This window comes from Phascolarctos cinereus, unplaced genomic scaffold (assembly GCF_003287225.1).
Source record: "Phascolarctos cinereus isolate Bilbo 61053 unplaced genomic scaffold, phaCin_HiC Scaffold_4;HRSCAF=312, whole genome shotgun sequence".
Taxonomy (NCBI): domain Eukaryota; kingdom Metazoa; phylum Chordata; class Mammalia; order Diprotodontia; family Phascolarctidae; genus Phascolarctos; species Phascolarctos cinereus.
In genome coordinates this window covers 307,242,953-307,261,772 of record NW_027555847.1, presented here as the reverse complement: position 1 = coordinate 307,261,772, position 18,820 = coordinate 307,242,953, and the positions used below count along the sequence as shown (strand labels likewise).

The following is an 18,820-nucleotide window of genomic DNA, read 5'->3' as shown; positions in this document are numbered from 1 at the left end:
TTTGTTTTTCTTTTGAGTTCTTATATGTTCCTATATTAAATTTTTTATGATTTTGTAATGATATTACATAATATTATTAAATTATTAAAATACATATAATTGAGTCCTACTAAATTTCTTTTACAACACAAATATGGTACTTATTCCTAAAACAGAAATAGAGAAAAGAGAGAAAGAAAACTATAGACCAATTTGCCTAGTGAATATTGACGTAAAAATTTAAATAGAGTACTAGCAAGGAAATTACAGCAATATATTACAAAGATCATGTAATATAAGGTAGAATTTGTAACAGGAATGCAGGGTCAAATCAATATTAGGAAAACTATCAGCATAATTCACTATATCAGTAAGAAAACCAGCAAAAATCATATGATTATCTCAATATATACAGAAAAAAGCTTTTGAGAAAATACAGCGCCAAAATTCCTATTAAAAACACTAGAGAGAATAGGAATAAATGAAGCTTTCCCAAAAAAGTGATAAACAATGTCTATCTAAAACCATTAGAAAGCATTATCTATAATGAGGATAAGCTATAAATAAGATCATAGATGAAGCAAGGATGCCTATTATCATCACTATTACTAAATATTATACTAGAAATGTTATCTATAGCAATAAGAGAAGAAAAAGAAATAAGAGTTAAAATAGGCAATGAGGAAACAGAACTATCACTCTTTGCAGATGATATCATGCTATATTTAGAGAATCCTAGAAAATCAATTAAAAACCACTTGAAATAATTGACAACTTTAGCAAAGTTGCAGGGTATAAAATAAACCCACATAAATCACCAGCATTTCTATATATTACCAGCACAGCCCAGCAGCAAGAGATAGAAATAAAGACCCCATTTAAAATAACTGTAAACAATATAAAATACTTAGGAGTCTACCTGCCAAGACAAATCCAAGAACTATAAGAATACAATTACAAAACACTTTTCATACAAATAAGGTCAGACCTAAACAACTGGAGAAATATTTATTATTTATGAGTAGGCCAAGAGAACATAATAAAAATGATAATTTCACCTAATTTACTTATTCCATGCCATACCAATCAATATTTTTTTAAAAACATGTTAAAAATTGTCTTTGAATTTGGTTGGGAAAAATAAAGTATTATTAAAAAGACATATAATCATAAGAAATTGCCTACAAAGTCACCCCTCACATCATTTGCCCTAAAACATATAAATTATATATGGTTAAAATTGATTTTAAAAAAGTGTTTTTTTTTGTCTAGAGTAGTTATTAATTTTCTAGTGATATCAAAAGTCTATATATTTCTGTTAATCCCATGCCTGTCTTCTGAGCCTTCGTAAATTTAAAGTTTCCTGAAGACAAGAAACATGTTTCCTTCTTAACATCTATTTCAAGAACCAAGATCATTGGATTTTATGTATGAAGAATAAATACACTTTTTAGTGATTAACCAATTTTGACCAAGGTAATTTTTGAAACACCATTTATTTATCTGCTTAAGTTCTAATCATGATAGATATAATGTATAAGTACATTATATTTGTCCTGTTGAAATGCTTGAACACAGTGTGGAAGTGAAAGTTATTTCAACAAATTCAAGTCTCCAGTGGGTTTGTCCATGTTAGAAAACTGGACATGCCAATGCAACATTCTAGCTATGTTAATAAAAATATAGAACCATCTCAGCTGCAGGACATTGATTTTCAAGGGGCACAGAGACTCTTACTCCATCTACTTATGGTGGGGTTGCTATCTGCATTTGTGGAAAGAGTATCTGAAATGATAAAGTTAGAGATCCTTGACATATTGCCATATTTGTGTGTAATATATGTAGGTATGTATTCACATATATTTCTGTCTATTGAAATACTGTATATATGTATATGCATATGTGTATATACATTCATACATATATACATATATTTAATATCCTCTTATTTTATGTATACTTTTATTACTTTTTCTTCTTTTAGTGACAAATTTTAAGAAGATAGAAAATAATTTTTTTCTTTACATCAGTTGGGTTTTTTCATAACATTGTTTTTGACATGCACATCTTCAGTTGCATAAGAGCAGACAATAACTGTGTTGTTGTACAGCATAAATTTTATGACACCCACTGAGTTCTGGAAAAAACAACTGGAATCTTGCAACATGTCACTGTGGAAAGAAGGGATGAATTTGGAATTGTGGCTCCAGGCTCCAAATATTTGCTGTAATACTCATTATCTTTTTGACTATAGACAAGTCAGTTAACCTCTCTGGACATTAGTTGCCTAACATGTAAAATTAGGAGATTGGACTGGCTAACATCTAAAGCCACTTTCAGCTCTGAATCTATGATCCATAGGACCCATCAACATTAGTAATAAATTCCTATTCCTTATTCACTGAAGCACTTCATGTAATAAATAACTGGCACTGCTTTTAGTAGTATAGGTCATTGAAATAATGACAAATAAAACTTAACAGGGTGGTTTGCTTTTGGTAGTCAGAGTCATGAGTTCCTCCATAGTGCTTATCTCTCCAAGTGCTTTTTGGTTGCATTTTATGACTCTTTTGAGGCGTTTATGAGAGCATCACATGAATTTTCTAAATAAAATCACCTCTGTTATATTTGCATGTCAATAAGATTTATTCCACATAAGAGTTGCACTATAGATAAACACATCACTGTAACCAATATTCTTATAAAATGTATTAATTCATGGGTGCATTTAAAATTCATTAAATTTAAGCAGAATAGAAACACACCTGTGTGTGTGTGTGTGTGTGTGTGTGTGTGTGTGTGAGCGCATGTGCGTGCGCGCACGTGTATTTTTTTCTTCTGGCCTTAAAAAGCCAGAAAATGAATCATTTGGTCCTAAACTTTCATGTTGAATTTTGCTGTTTTTGATACTTCTATTTATTACCATCAAGTAAGCAAATATATACAGAGCAATAGAAGTTACATGGTGATACAGGAATAAATCAAAATCAGAACTTTATCATTTCACTAATAGCTGGAACAGGGAAACTCATGCATAATTTAATGCAAAACAGGTGTTCTTAGCAAGTATTCTTGGAGAGGCTTAGAGGATCTTCATTATAAATGAAACAAGAAAATAATAAGATCATTAGAGCTAAAAGACAATTTGGAGATCATCTAGTCCTGTCCTTTTATTTTACACATCAGAAATTGAGATCTAAAGAGTTAAGATGACTTGTTCAAGGTCAAATAACTATTAGTAGAGAAACTAGGGCTCAAATCTAGGTCTTCAAGGACACCAAAGTACTTTACTGAAAGAAATGTGGAAGCTTCTAGAAGAAGAGATAAGGGAAGCAGAAAAGAGGGTAGGGATACTGGTCAACCTGTCAGTTGATTTATTCCATTCTGGCAACATTATATTGTTGGCTGAGAACAAAACACAGAACTGAAATTATTTAGAAAGAAGTGTATTAATTTGCCCAGCAGAGGCGAAAGCCACAAAAGGGTGGCTCAATGTCCAGGAAATCTGTAAGTTACAATTACATGGGACTTCAACAGTGGAACAAGGAAACAGTAGCTGATTGGCCAGCACAGAGGCAATTTCCAGATAAGACACACAGGTTGCTTGAGATGTATAGTGGGAGAAAATTCTTCACATTCCTTGCATCAGTCTTTGTATCTGACTGGGTTTCTGGTTAGCCTAACCTAGGTCCCAAGTTAAGTATTAAACAAGTCTGATTTCTAAGCAATAGGTCTGATTTCTCAACCATGCAGAGCTAGATTGATTGATTCTTCCTTCCTTCCTTCCTTCCTTCTTTCCTTCCTTCCTTCCTTCCTTCCTTCCTTCCTTCCTTCCTTCCTTCCTTCCTTCCTTCCTTCCTTCCTTCCTTCCTTCCTTCCTTCCTTCCTTCCTTCCTTCCTTCCTTCCTTCCTTCCTTCCTTAACAATTGGAGTTAAGTGACTTGCCCAGGGTCACAGAGCTAGTAAGTGTTAAGTGGTATGAGACCAGATTTGAACTCAGGTCCTCCTGACTCCAGGGCCAATGCTCTATCCAGTGTACCACCTAGCTGTTGCCCCATGCACCCCCCATGCAGGGCTAGATTCTAACAAAGCAAAAAAGTTTTCACAATCAATAAACTGTTATTAAGTGCCTACTATGTACTAGGCACTGTGCTATGGATACGAAAAGAGGGCAAAAGATAGTTCCTGCCCTTAAGAAGTTCATAATCTAATGGGGGAGATGACAAATATGACAAGCCAAAAAAAAAAAATTAAAAGTACAAACAAGCTATAGGATAAAAAGGAAATAATTAAAAGAAGGCCTGGACTAGGATTAAGAAAGAATAGGAAAGTCTTCCTGAAAAGATGGGATTTTAATTAGGATGTTAAAAAAACAAACAAACAAAGCCAGGAAAGCCATTAGGTGGAGATGAGGAAGCAAAGTATTTCAGGTATGGAGGAACAACCAGAGAAATTTCTTGGATCCAAGAGATGGAATGGATTGTTTGTGGAACACCAAAGTAGTTCATCCTTAGATTAACATTCCCACTCATTGGAAATATCCCTATCATAGAAAGGCATTTCTATAATGGTTACCCAGTTGGTTAGGAGCTAAAATGAAAACTATATATATTCTTCCATGAGCAAACATAGTAAAGGAGAGAACGAATGGGCAGAGGATATAGTTACATGCTGCAGGGTGGACAGCTTGTTTTTTTTAATCTACTTTTCTTTTAATTAGAGAGTTTTCCCTTAGTTTTTAATAAAACCCTGCTAGACTGTAAAACCTCCACTCTTTGCTAGTGAAATTCTAAGACTCCACATACCTTCCCTGTGAGAACTGCCCTTAGATATGATGGGCCATCTTCATTTCTAAAAACAATGTTAGGAATAAGAATGATCTTGGTCTCATTCCTGGAAATTTAATTATGTCACATTTAAATACCCAGGAGGAAAATGCAGGTTTTCAGTACTTAGGTACTGTGGGACACATAGACCAATATATGAAAGCAGTGACATATTCTTTTAGATTAGCAAGCTAAATACCTATGAATTTCTATTTCCATTACTTTTCATTACCACATCATGTTTTGTTAAATATACATGGCAAAGGAGTCCCCTATTCCAGTGAGGCTAGACTTGTTCATTTTAGTTAATCATCATTTTTTTCTTTCATAATCTTTATAAAATGCCTGGTTTAATACATGGGCTTATATCATTTAAGAGGACCAAGGGGCTGTAAATAAGGGATTGTTAAATGGCTGAGTGGGGTTCATAACGCAAAAGTTATATTTCAACTAAAATAACAAAACTTATTAGAACAAAACTTCAAAGTCATTAAATTAAATGTGGTCTTCCTACAATTTTATCTACAGAAGAAGATGGCATATGTCAACCAGTTTGTCATTAATTATTAATTGAACGAACATCCTTCTTTCTTCTAAGAAATTTTAGTAAACAATTACCAGAGCATTCTCCATAAATTTTAGGCAATCAATGAAGTTACAAAATTTATGCTTAATCTAATTTAATTATTACTGATAAATGTTTGATTAGGTGATTGAATTTTGTAATGACTATTATTTTCACATAATTAACTATAATGGCATAATTAAAAAGCCTTATGACACAAATTCCAAATAACACTAAGGTTCTCTACAATGTACATTGATGAAGTGAATGAATTAGAGTAATTGGTCCACATCATTATTATTGAAATGCATTTGATAGGATTATCTAGATTATTTAAATATAAAGAGGTTATCCTTAATTAGCTTCTTAACTCAAATACTAATGAATGGATTTAATAAATTGTAGCAAATAGGCAAATTTGATAGTAGTATAATTCATAGAAAACAAAATGAAAGGAAAAAAATAGACATTCACATAATTTCCTTTACAAGTACAGGCTAAGCCTGGACCGGCAGTATTGTTTAAAATGTGATGGCAAGGTGACAAGAAAAAATAGCAAACTTAAAGATAGAGAAAGAGTAAAGAAAACAAACATTTTCTTTGATTGGTGGATAGCTAGAAAGGGCAGAATATAAAATGATAAATTGTAATACAAAAGCTTGTCAACCCAACATTTCCAGTTGTCATAATAGACAATAGGGATAATAGCTTGGACAATTCAATATGGTTGGATAGTCTATCGATTATTAAGATAGTTAAACAAGGAAATGACTTTTGAAATAAGTAACTTAGTAACAGATATAACCTACTAACAAAATCAGGTGTTTTAGTTGTTTCTCTAAGTTTATAACCACCGATGAATCTTTAATCATTTTGAATCTAAAGACACATCACAGGTCATCAAAACTACCAAACAGTCATTTCAGAATTTGGTTCCTAAGTTGTTCTGAATAGTAGATGTATTTGTGAAAATGTAGACAAAATTTGTCTGACACATTTTTTTTCCTCTACTGTTTTAGCTATGCAAAATCAGAATGGTATAATGAAAAAAGAAATTTTGAATTTGGAGTTGGAGGAACTAATCCCACATTCTGTCTTTATCCTCTAAGTAATGATAACCAAGACATTTAACCTCCCTAGGCTTTGGCTTCTTCATCTGCAAAAGGAGAGGGTTGAAATAGAATATAGTCAATATAAATGACATTTGAGGTCTTTTCCAGCCTTAAATATATGATGCCATGTAACTTTATTCTTTCCTTCCTTATCCTTATTTCAAGGAAGAATCCATGCAAAAGGAAAAAAAAAGTTATTCTTAGCAATGAAATGATCCAAGACAACTCTGAAGGACTTATAATGAAAAATGTTGTCCATCCTCAGAGATAGAACTGATGGAGTCGTGTAAAGATTAGAGCACACTTTTTTTTTTAAATTTTTATTTGGTTTTTATTTTGGTCTATGTTTTCTTTTACAACATGAGTAATAGGAAAATTTGTTTTATATGATTATACATGTATAACCTATATCGAATTGCTAGATTTATCAATGAGGGAAGTAGGTAGGAAGGTAGAGAATTTGGGACTCAATTTTAAAAATGAATGTTGAGAGTTGTTTTTATATGTAATTATGGAAAAATAAAACACTATATCAAAAATGAAAACAAATATGTGAATATGCCATGTATGTATATATTTATATTTTATTTATTAATAATTTAACATATGTACATTTCCCTGAATGGCTATGTGTATATTTGTATACAATATATATGTATGTGTGTGTGTGTGTGTGTGTGTATAAAATCTAATAGCAGAGACATAATTCAAGAGCCCTCAAACCTGCTGCCTTTGAATTCTCTGTTCTTTTCACATCTTTCTCCTCCTTTCTTGTTTCCCTGCCCCTGTACCCCACATATTCCTTTCATGTGTTTCTATAACATTCCTGTCACTGGTCTTTCATTTATTTCACTTTCCTTCTCTTCCCCAGTAGCAAGAAAGAGGGAGGAGGGAGGGAGGGAGGGAGGGAGGGAGAGAGGGAGAGGGAGAGAGAGAGAGAGAGAGAGAGAGAGAGAGAGAGAGAGAGAGAGAGAGAGAGAGAGAGAGAGAGAGAGAGAGAGAGAGAGAGAAACAGACAGAGATTCTGTTTATTCTCTAATGCTATTTCACTGGGTATTTCCTATTTCCCTCTTACCTCCACCTCCACCTCTTATTTTAAAATAATTCATTATTTTAATAAATTTATTCAATACTAGCTCTGATCAAATTCTCACAAGTAGTAAGAAGCAGAGCTAGGATTTAAATAGTAGACTCCTTTGAACAGTAGAGTCAATGTTCATTCTACTCTTATGCCTCCTCATGCTACATCTCCCTATGTGTCATACCTGCTGGGTTAATCACTTTTTGAAGAAATGCTTATAGGATTTTTCTTTCTTTTTCTATTTTGCAAACTGGGGAAGGGGAAGAGTAGAAGAGAGGGTAAGAAAGAAAGAATAGCAGGAGTTTATTAGGTAAAATATAGCTGGAAAATAGTGTACGTTAATAATGTAAACTAATTTGAAGTCAGTAATTACAGCACTGAATACTCTGTAGAAGCAAATATAAACACCATCTTCACTAAGTTGTTTTTTCTTTTGTTATGTCAGTAGTCTAGATAGCAATTGGCACTGTTTCTATAATACACGGAGTAGACATAACTAAAAAAAAAAGGATGCTTGTGATACTTACTGTACTGACAGTTTCTTCCCATAAATTCACCAGGGCACTCACAGGAATAGTTGGCCACAAGGTCTGTACAGATCCCACCATTCTTACAGGGCTCTAATTCACATTCATTTATATCTAATGAGAGAGAGAGAGAGAGAGAGAGAGAGAGAGAGAGAGAGAGAGAGAGAGAGAGAGAGAGAGAGAGAGAGAGAGAGACAGAGACAGAGACAGAGAGAGAGAGAGAGAGAGAGAGAGGAAAAGAATTGAATCCTCAGTGGAAAAAATTTGGATTACAGAAAAAAAATATCTCTTTTGAGGACTATAAATTATACACTATCTAAATACCCATGATATTGCTATTAGTCTAAAAATATTTTGTTTTTTGCTACATTGTGTATTTTCTTTAAGGAACAAAAAAGATGCAAAAAGCAGTCAAACAAATATGGCATTATTAATCAACTTCAATTGAGGTCAAATGAAATCAAGTATTTCATAGGAAAGAGAGGGTCACACACACAGTGGTTGGATTCCTAAAATAGCCATGAATATTTTGGAAATATTTAATGTAACCATAAAATTAAATAGAACAAATTAACCTTAATCATGAGATAAATTGATATTACTTCCAGTATCTAGAAACTTATCCTGCAGCATCAGTTGCCAACTAAGACTGTATCATTTTGTCTTAATTCATTAAAATTCTAACTGACAAGAGGTGTTTGTTTCTTAATAGTTCCCCTTTGATAAATGAGCTGAGAAGCACATTGGAGGCAAAAACTTGTAATTTCCTAAGCATAATAAATGTAGAAAGAAAGTAGGTTCCTCATTCTGTTGCAAAGCTTCCAAAGTTTAGGAGACATTTATTTGGGGAATCTTACTCTTCTTATGCAAAAATGTTAGCATGAAATTTAAGAGAAAATAATATCCCTAGCCAACTTTAGACAGTATATAAAACATTTGTAATTTATATTTTTAAAGAGTAGCTAGGTGGTAAAGTGAATAGAGTGCCAGGCCTAGAGTCAGGAAGACTCATCTTTTTGGGTTTCAATCTATCCTCAGACACTTACTATCTGTGTGATCCTGGACAAGTCAGTTAACCCTATTTGCCTCAGTTTCCTCATCTGTAAAATGAGCTGAAAAAGGAAATGGCAAACCACTTCAGTGTCTCTGCCAAGAAAACACCAAATGGGGTCACAAAGAATCAGACATGACTGAAAATTACTGAACAACAAAAATTTATCTTTCACTGATCAAAACAAGAATAGTATCCTCAAATATCCATTGAGTATTCCAAAAATGTCAGATACCTAAAAAGTTGGGGGAGAATAGAGAAGACTATAAGCTAATGGCACAGGAAGATTACAGTAGCAGAGCTAAGTAATCAACCAAATACTCTTAATGTTGGTTGTATAATTTTAAATACACACACACACACACACACACACACACACACGCACACACACACACACACACATATATATATATATATATATATATATATATATATATATATATATATATATATATATATATATACGTATGTATGTATTTGAGCACATATTTTTATATATACTAAAAAAACATGTTAGTTCACAGATAAATTCAGTGATTTGGAAATTTCCTCCACTGACACAAGATCTATATTTAAAAAAAATGACTTCTCACTCTTAAAACTTGAGTAAGGAGAAAATAGACAATGGTATAATTCCCTACCTTATTTTTTCCCCTCTCTCTCTCTCCTCCCCTATCTCCACCCTTTCCAACCAGATACTTCTAAAGCTAAGTTGCTCTGGTATTTCCTATCTTTCTAAGGCTAATATGTAAATGATAGCTTCAACTTCTTTGGGTGAGTTGATTATGTTATTTAATCTAAAAGAATGGCCCTTGTAGCTTACTAGGCTTCATGAAGCATTAGGGAGTAAAATGAGAGATTAATAATTGTTAATAAAAGTATGTGATAATATTAAAATGAACACACACACACACACACACTGTGACATTCTAGAGCTACTATGACATGCCTTTTGCTAAATCATGTTATAGTTTTCTTCTTCTTCTTCTTCTTCTTCTTCTTCTTCTTCTTCTTCTTCTTCTCTTTCTCCTCTTTTTAATAGGAATATGTGAGTAGCTGACACAGAGGAAATAAGTAGCCAAGTTTTACAAACTAAGTTCCATATTTTCTAAAGTTAGATGTGTATAAATAAGAATTATCATAAGCCTTTCCTAGTCACTCTTGATGTTCATGAATTCCTTCTGATCTTCTATATATCCTGTGTATTTCTTGTTTGTTCATCATTATAAGCATGTTGTCTCCCTCATTAGACTGTGAGATCCTTGAGATTTTTGTACAAACTCATTGACTCGACTTTTCAAACTACTGTATTACAAATGTCAGTTTAGAATGAAGGCCAAAAAGTTTAGATGATACAGGGTTCAAGTTTCCAAAGAGCTTTGCAATTGAGCAGATACAATTAATGTGTTTGCACCATTCCCTTCCTTTATTTTATCTTCTCCCGTCAATGACACCTACACTAAACCATTGTATCCCTCTTTTTTCCCCCTCATTGAACTCTCTATATAGCTCATACAGTTCTTAGAACCTCATAATTTGAGCTAGATGGAACTTTAGAAATCATCTAGTCCAATCTCTTCATTTTCCAGATGAGGAAACTGAGGCTTAGAAAGGTAAAGTGATGACCAAAATTAAATAGGTAGTAAGCAGCAAAGAAACTTCATTTAAACAAGACACTGTAGTAAGTCAAGGGAGCTGTACAAGTTCCACATGTTTCTGTGCTAGGCACATTGTGATCATGATAAACTCCCTCTTAAAGTAACAAGACTTCCACATAGGAAACAGATTCAATACATAAGGCAATTTCTTCCACCTGTTGAGAGCCCTGATAATTAGGAGGTTTTTCTTATCTGGAGATGAAATTTATCTTCCTACCAAATGCTCCCAGTTCTTCCTCACTGTGGCTGAATAGAACCAAGTCAGAGAAGCCCTTTAGTCCAGTATATAGAGGACTGGACCCAGTCATTAATAGTGGGGTTCAAGTGCTGTTTCAGACCTTTATTATCCAGAAGACCCATGAGCAAGTCACTTTGCATCTTCCTTCATTACTTCATAAGTACAACTCATGATAGAAATATGAATATTTGAGGGCAGTGATTCTGAGCTTTCTCCTTTTCTACAAGTTAGATATCCTTACTTCCTTTAGTAGATATCTTATTTGTTTATCTACAGAGTATATGTAGAGTATATTCAGGGAAGACTAGAACCCCTGGTGTGATGACTGCTGAGCCCTTTTCAGGGCTGCTTTCCTTCTTTGGTGTCCACCTGTTCCACCTAACTCTCACTTCTGGCTTCAAGAAGCTAGAGCATGTGCAGTGGCCACATCCTGGTAAACTGTTTTGGTACACGGACCATTCCAGGTTGAGGGTAACTGAAGAGTCTCAAACCCATTGGTGAGTTAGGGGAGTGTCTACCCCAAGCATGTGAAAGCTTCCCCTGGTGGAAAGGATGGAGGAGAACAATTTCTTCCAATGGCCATGAAGGCAGCTAAAGCAGGTGTCGTGGAGTGCTTAGAGCCTAGTTAGACATCTAAGATGCCAAGGTCATCCACTGCATGTTGAGCCATCGCCAGTCATATTGATTCTGTCCCATCATTGGACTATGATGACTGTAGAGGAGATAGTGAGGCTGATGACTTCCTCTAGCTCTGCCTCACTTAAATCCAATTTACTCTTGAATCAAAAGATATCACTTCTACGGTTTTACCATTTTACCTATCTCAAAGCCCTGTGGCAACAGGCAAGTGATGAAGCAGAAGGTACTGATGTACTGGGAGCTGCACACAGGTGGTCTAGGCCATAGGGTTGTTTTCTCATTGGAAGCAGTGGTGGGATTCAGCAGTCCCTTGGATGTCTAAGCAGCCTTTTAAGGATCTGACTGCTCACCTCCTAGTATGAGAAAGGGGCTAGCAAAGATGCCCTAAGAGTTGTCTGTTTACCCAACCCTGTCCTGATTAACACAGCAGGTGAGGAATCCCACTCTGTGGTCTAAACACACAAACAAAAATGTACAAAAATGTCTTCAAAGATAATTCCCCTCTCATGGAATATGTGCACACTTATAGACAACATAAAATCCAGTAGACCTGAAAGATGAACAGCTCTCATGGCAAGAGAACTCAGCAGGCATCACATCCTAATAGCAGCCTTGAGTGAAACAAGACTGGCAAATGAAGGCCAGCTTACTGAAGTTGGAGCTGGATACATATTTTTTTTGGAGTGGCTGCAGTGAAGGGGAGCTCTGTGAAGCCGGTGTAGGTTTTGCAATCAAAACTAATCTAGTCAACAAGCTTGTATGCCTAACAAAAAGAGGGAACTACAAGCTCATGACAATACAATTGCCACTTGCAGAAAAATGTCATGCCACCACCATTAGTGCCCATGCTCCCAATATGATGAACCCTGATGAGGTTAAAGAAGAAAATTTATCAAGAACTGCAGACCCTTATCATCAATGTGCCAAAAGAGGACAAGGTTATAAATCTGGGTGATTTTAATTCTAGAGTAGGCTTAGACTACCAGACTTGGCAGGTAGTCCTAGGGAGGAATAGAGTTGGAAACAGCAAAAAGTAATGGTCACTTATTACTGAAGATTTGAAGAAGCATCTCATGACCTTCTCATCACTAACACTGTCTTCTGTTTACCTAAATGCAATAAAACTTCATGGATACACCCTCACAGCAAATATTGGCATTTAATAGACTATGTAATTGTAAGGAGAAGAGACAGACAGCATGTGAGAGTGACAAAGGCAAGGTATGGTGCAGAGTGCTGCACTGATCATAGACTTATCATCTCCAAGCTAAATATTCACATTCGACAAAATGTCATCCCTAAAGCAAAATGACTACCAGAAGAATTAATGTCAACAGATTAGATCTCTTCTCTAAGTGAGAACAGTTTGTTGCTAATTTGGAGGGAAAGTTCAGCCAACACACAGTTGGCAACAGTAGATCAGAAAAAGAGTGGGCAGCTTTCAGAGATTTGGTGTATAACACTGCATTTGCTCATCTGGGTCAGAATACTCACAAACACCAAGACTGGTTTAATGAAAATGATGAGGAAGTTTAGCAGCTGCTAAATGGAAAATGAGAACACATGGTTTACCAACAGCATATAGTATTACAACAAAATGTAATGTAGAAGCAAAGCTTAGAGAGATGCAGGATTCTTGGCTCAGTAAGAAGGCAGATGAAATTTAGTTTTATGCTGATGGTAACAATTCAAAGCACTTTTATGATGCCTTGAAGGATATTTATGGGCCATAGATGCATGATGCATCTCAACTACTCAGTGCTGATGGAGTCACATTGATTAGTGATAAGGATATGATCCAAGAGAGATGGGCTGAACACTTCCATAGTGTTCTCAACAGATCATTATCAATCAATGCTGAAGCCATTGACCATTTACCTCAGTTTGAAGTCAATCCCTCCCTAGCTGAAGTTCCAACTGAAGAAGAGGTTTTCAATGCCATTAGGCTCCTTTCATGTGGAAAAGCAGTTGGTGCTGATTCCGTTCCAACTGAGATTTACAAGGTAAGGGGTCTATTGCTCATACAAAAGCTGACTGGAAATTTTCCAGGTTATATGGGAGGTTATCCCCCCAGAGTTCAAGGATGCCTCCATTTTCCATTTCTATAAAGATAAAGGAAATAGATTGTCCTGTGACAATCATGGGTGGGGGTCTCTCTCTCAGTCATTGCTGGCAATATTCATGCCAGAGTCCTCCTTAATTGGCTGATCCTTCATCTGCAAGATGGCCATGTACCTGAGAGCCAGTGTGGCTACAGAAAGGGCCAAGGAATGGTCAATATAATGTTTGTTGCCTGACAACAGGAGAAATTCCAGGAATGGAACAGAGGTCTGTACACAATGTTTGTAGATCTGACCAAGGCCTTTGATACAATCAGTTGTTAGGTTTTATGGAAAATTGTGTCAAAATTTGGTTGTCTGAAGAAGTTCTTCAGCATTGTGCATCAATTTCATGACGGCATGCCTGCTCAGGTTCTGGATAATGGACAATGCTCTCATGCTTTCCCAGTCAACAATGGAGTGAAACAAGGCTGTGTGCTTGTTCCCATGCTTTTCAGCATGATGTTTTCAGTCATTTTGTCAAATGCTTTCAGTGAGGATGAATATGGCATCAAGGTCAACTATAGCACTGATGGGAAATTCTTCAACTTGAAAAAGCTACAAGGCAAGACCACAGTGCAAGGAATGTTGAAGCATGATTTTCTGTCTGTGGATGATTGTGCACTCAATGCAGTCTCTGAAGCTGAGATGAAACAAAGTATGGATTGATTCTCTGCTGCTTGTACTGATTTTGGCCTAACAATTAACATCAAGTAAAAATAGATGTAACTTAGGTTACAGCAAATGGAGAAGTTTTGAATGCTATGAATAAGTTCACTTACCTTGGTAGTGTACTTTCTAGAGATGTACGCATTGATAATGAGGTTGGTTCATGCATTGCCAGAGCTAGCTCAGTATTAGGGAGGCTCCAAAGGAAAGTATGGGAGAGAAGCGGTGTTAGGCTGACTACCAAACTAAAGGTCTACAGAGTGGTTGTGCTGACTTCGTTGTTGTATGCCTTGAAACCTGGACAGTATACCAGTGTCATGCCAGGAAACTGAATTGCTTTCATTTGAATTGTCTTAGGAAGATTCTGAAGATCACCTGGCAGGATAAGATACCAGACACTGAGGTCCTTTCTGGAACTAAACTGCCAAGCATTCAAACTCTGCTTCAGAGAGTGCATGTTGTTCAAATGTATGCTTGCCAAAAAGACTATTTTATAGGTAACTCACACAGGGCAAGCATTCCTGTGATGGTCAGAAGAAGCAATACAGAGACTCTCTGAAAGTCTCTCTTGCCAACTTTGGAATTGATTGTGTGACATAGGAGACACTGGCACAGAACCTCTCAGCATGGCGTTCCCACATCAGAGAAGGCATTGTGCTCTGTGAACAAAGCAGAATTGAAACAGCTCAAAGGAAACATAGGATGCACAAATTTAGAGAATCCACCCCAAATGTTCACTTGGAGTATTTGTGCCTGTCCTGTGGTAGAGCATTCTAAAGTTGTGTTGGTCTGATTGGCCACAGTTGGACAAATTGAACCTTGACTCTAGCATAGTGATGTCATTTTGGTCCTCTTTGAGAACAAAGGACAACAACCAACCAACCAATATGCCTGCATTCCAGTCTTTTCAATTCTAACTTAAAGTCAGATGCAGATATACAACTTTTGAAGGTCTGTAGGCTCACGGGACACATCATCATAACCAGCAAATATTTGAGGGCTTGTATGTAAACTACTATAAGTGTCTGGGCTGAAAAGAGGTATAAAATGCAGCACAATCTCTAGGGGTTTCCAATGTTATGTAGGAAGAGACAAGACATGAAATGATCCTTATAAGAATAATAGACCTTGAACTGGTGAAAAAGAAAGTGGGATATTCCAGGCAAAAAAGGCTATATGAGTAAGGTTTTGAAGGTTCAAATGTGAATGGCATGCTGAAGGAACAATGAGGAACAGGAATAGTGGGATGTGAAAAGTACAGAAGCAGCTAGATGGCACAATGGGTAATGTACTGAAATATAGTGTCAGAAAGCCCCGAGTTTGAATTCTGCCTTAGTAACTTACTAGCTACATAACTTTAGGAAAGTCATTTATTCTCTCCAGGCCTCAGTTTCCTCATCTGTAAAATGAGATATAATAATAGCATGTACTTCAAAGGGATATTGTAAGGATCAAATGAAATAAAATGTGTAAAGCACTTTGCAAATCTCAAAGAGGTATGTAAATGTCAGTTATGATTCTACATGCTAATGTACTCTGTGACAGAGATAGACTGTGATTTCAAAATTAATGAAATATTTCCTTTCCTCTTAAGCTTCAAGTTAGAGGCTTGGATAGTTACAGAATGTTGAGGAAGAAGGAAGAGGGATAAATATTGAACTGAATAAGAAATCCCCAAGTCAAAGGTAAATAGTGTTCTGCTTCTGCAATTTAGCTCCTGTTCTATCCTGCAATGACATTTTATTCAAAATATTCTGTAAGCACTAAGTCGTGCCTCTACATATGAAACTGACTAGAGTTCTTAAGGACCTGAGTGATCTTCTGCTCACAGTCATCATAGATATTTTGAGAGAAAAAGGAGGAGAGAGAGAGGAGGTGGGCAGTATCAGGTAGAAGTATAATTTATTCATTTTCATCTTAAAATGATAACGGGAAAATACACCAGCAAATACAGTATACAGTTAATTCTAATCCATTAGCTTGGCTATAAATCAGCTATTTAACCTCCTTTTTATTCCCATCTGTAAAACAATAATTGTGTCCTATCCTATTGTTTAATGTGCCCAGTCTGACAAATTCACAATTTCCACATGGTCACACAGAATTAGACAGCCAGACATGAGGAAAATTGAGTCAAAGATGTATCAAATGCATTGAGATTCTCAGATAGAAAGAAACATGTATTGTTTCAGATTCAAGATGAAATTGATAGTGAACAAAGGCAAAGCCAAGTTTTGTTCCCTTTCAATGTTTGCAGCACCAGGAGGCTTTCATAGTTAGCAATGAGATCACAATCAGGGGTCATTTTATGGAGTATTAATGATTTGCAGGGACTGTTGTTCCTTGCTTCATTAGATCTTTTAATTCTTTACACAATAAACACTATTAAAAGAACATTTGAAGCAACTCTCATCATTGAGATAAATCAACCTTTACACCTCACAGTTATTTGTTCAACAGGTCAGAGCTACTACCAACACCAAAGCAAATTATAATTAAAGGTATCGGATTATAAAGAACAGCAATTATCACCTTCATCAGTGGATAAACTAGAATCTCGTTTGCCAAGGTGAGGAAAGTTTACTGCCATTCTTAGTTCGGGAGATATTACGCTTTTTTTATTCCTTGACATTTGCACTTTTCAGTAGCTCTTTTTTTTTTTTTAAAGTAGAGCACTGTTTATCTAATTTCAAAGAAATATCACTATTTCATTGTTTACCTTTCTGATGGCTGTATTAAAAGCCATATCATCTTGTTCAATATTTAAACCATGCTTAAGTGCACACATCATTTTGCAAAACCTTGCAATTATTTTGAATTGGATATACCAGCAACTATTTCTACATATGGTACTTCTGGAAAAATGCAAAGTTGGAGAAATATATGTAAATTAGAGAGAAAGATTTGTACAATGGTCTAAAGCAACAATATTTTACACATTGGGAGGCTATTTGTCCTATGATTAACCCTGCTAGCAATCTAAATGGAACCTGATTTCAATTTGTACAAGTCATGTTTAATTAAAACTTGGCATGGGAAAAATGATATGTAATAAAAAGAAAATAGAGTATCTTTGTGTTGTATCACATATTTTTATATTTGATATAGATCCATATATGATGTTTCTGAAGAAAGATCTAAATGCCTCCAAAATGTGCTGTAATTAATGGGATTTTTCCCCACTTTAAGGGGAAAAAAATTGACTCAGGACACTGCATTGCCACACTGGATCAGATTATGGTTTAGTCATCCCAGGATTTTTGCATCTTCCCTGACACTTGGCAGGTCTTGTTGTCTCATTTTTTACCTCAGTTTTCCATAACCTCTGCAGCTCAATTCAGGTACTCATCACTGTCACCCTGTAATACTGGAGCAGTATCTTGAATGGCCTTTCCTATAGTCTTTCCCTCTTTCATTCATAGAACTGTCAAAGTAATGTTTCTAAACGACTGCTCTGATCTCATCACTTCGTGCATAAGAATTTTTCATTGCCTACTGAATAAAGTATAAATTAATGTTCCAGGCATTCAAGGCCTCTCTGGTCTAAACTTTGCCATCCTTATTTCACACTACTATGCTTTGCATACTTTATAGCTTAGCTAATTTGGAATATTCACATACAGCGATCCAATACAGTTGTTTTCCATTGTTACGCCTTTGCTTATACTATCTTGCACTCTTTGTCCTTGTGTTACAGTCCTTTACCACCACCACCATCTTTACCCATTGAAATCTCCTCTTCCTCTAACCTCTTTGGTCACCTGTGGCTTAAAGTAGCGGAAGAAATATTTGGTCTATACTTAGAAGGCATAGGTTTGAATCCCATCACAGTAAGATACTACTTGCATAACTACGGGCCCATCGGGGCAGCTAGGTGGTGCAGTGGATAGAGTACCCGCCCTGGAGTCAGAAGGACCTGAGGCCAAATGTGACCTCAGACCAGACACGAACACTAGCTGTGTGACCCTGGGCAAGTCACTTAACCACAATTGTCTAAAACAAACGATGGGCCCATCACTTCACCTCTCATAAATTCAGTTTTATCATTTAGACGCAACTAGTAGCACTGGCCTAGAGACAGGAAGATCTGTGTTTAATCTGATCTCAAACTCTTTCTAGTTATGTGATCCTGGACAAGTCACAACCCTGTTTACCTGTTTCTTCAACTGTAAAAGGGGGATAGTAATAGCACCTATCTGACAGGGTTGTTGTGAGGATCAGATCAGGTTATATTTGCATGAAGTGCTTTGCACAATTGACTAGCACATAGCAGCTACTATACAATTGTTTCCCTTATTCCAAGCTATAAAGTAGGAACGATATTTTCACCATCTACTTCGCATAGTCATTATGTTGATTGGGCTTTGTAAATTCTA

At 35.8% G+C, this 18,820-nt stretch overlaps 1 protein-coding gene across 1 annotated transcript in view; it reads right to left on the bottom strand.

Moving 5' to 3' along the window:
- EDIL3 (EGF like and discoidin domains 3) overlaps window positions 1-18,820 on the bottom strand; it is a 579,426-nt gene that overhangs the window by 238,216 nt on the left and 322,390 nt on the right. The window contains 1 exon segment of the mRNA XM_021007989.2: window positions 8,091-8,204. Within this exon segment, the coding sequence (XP_020863648.1) occupies window positions 8,091-8,204 (114 nt within the window).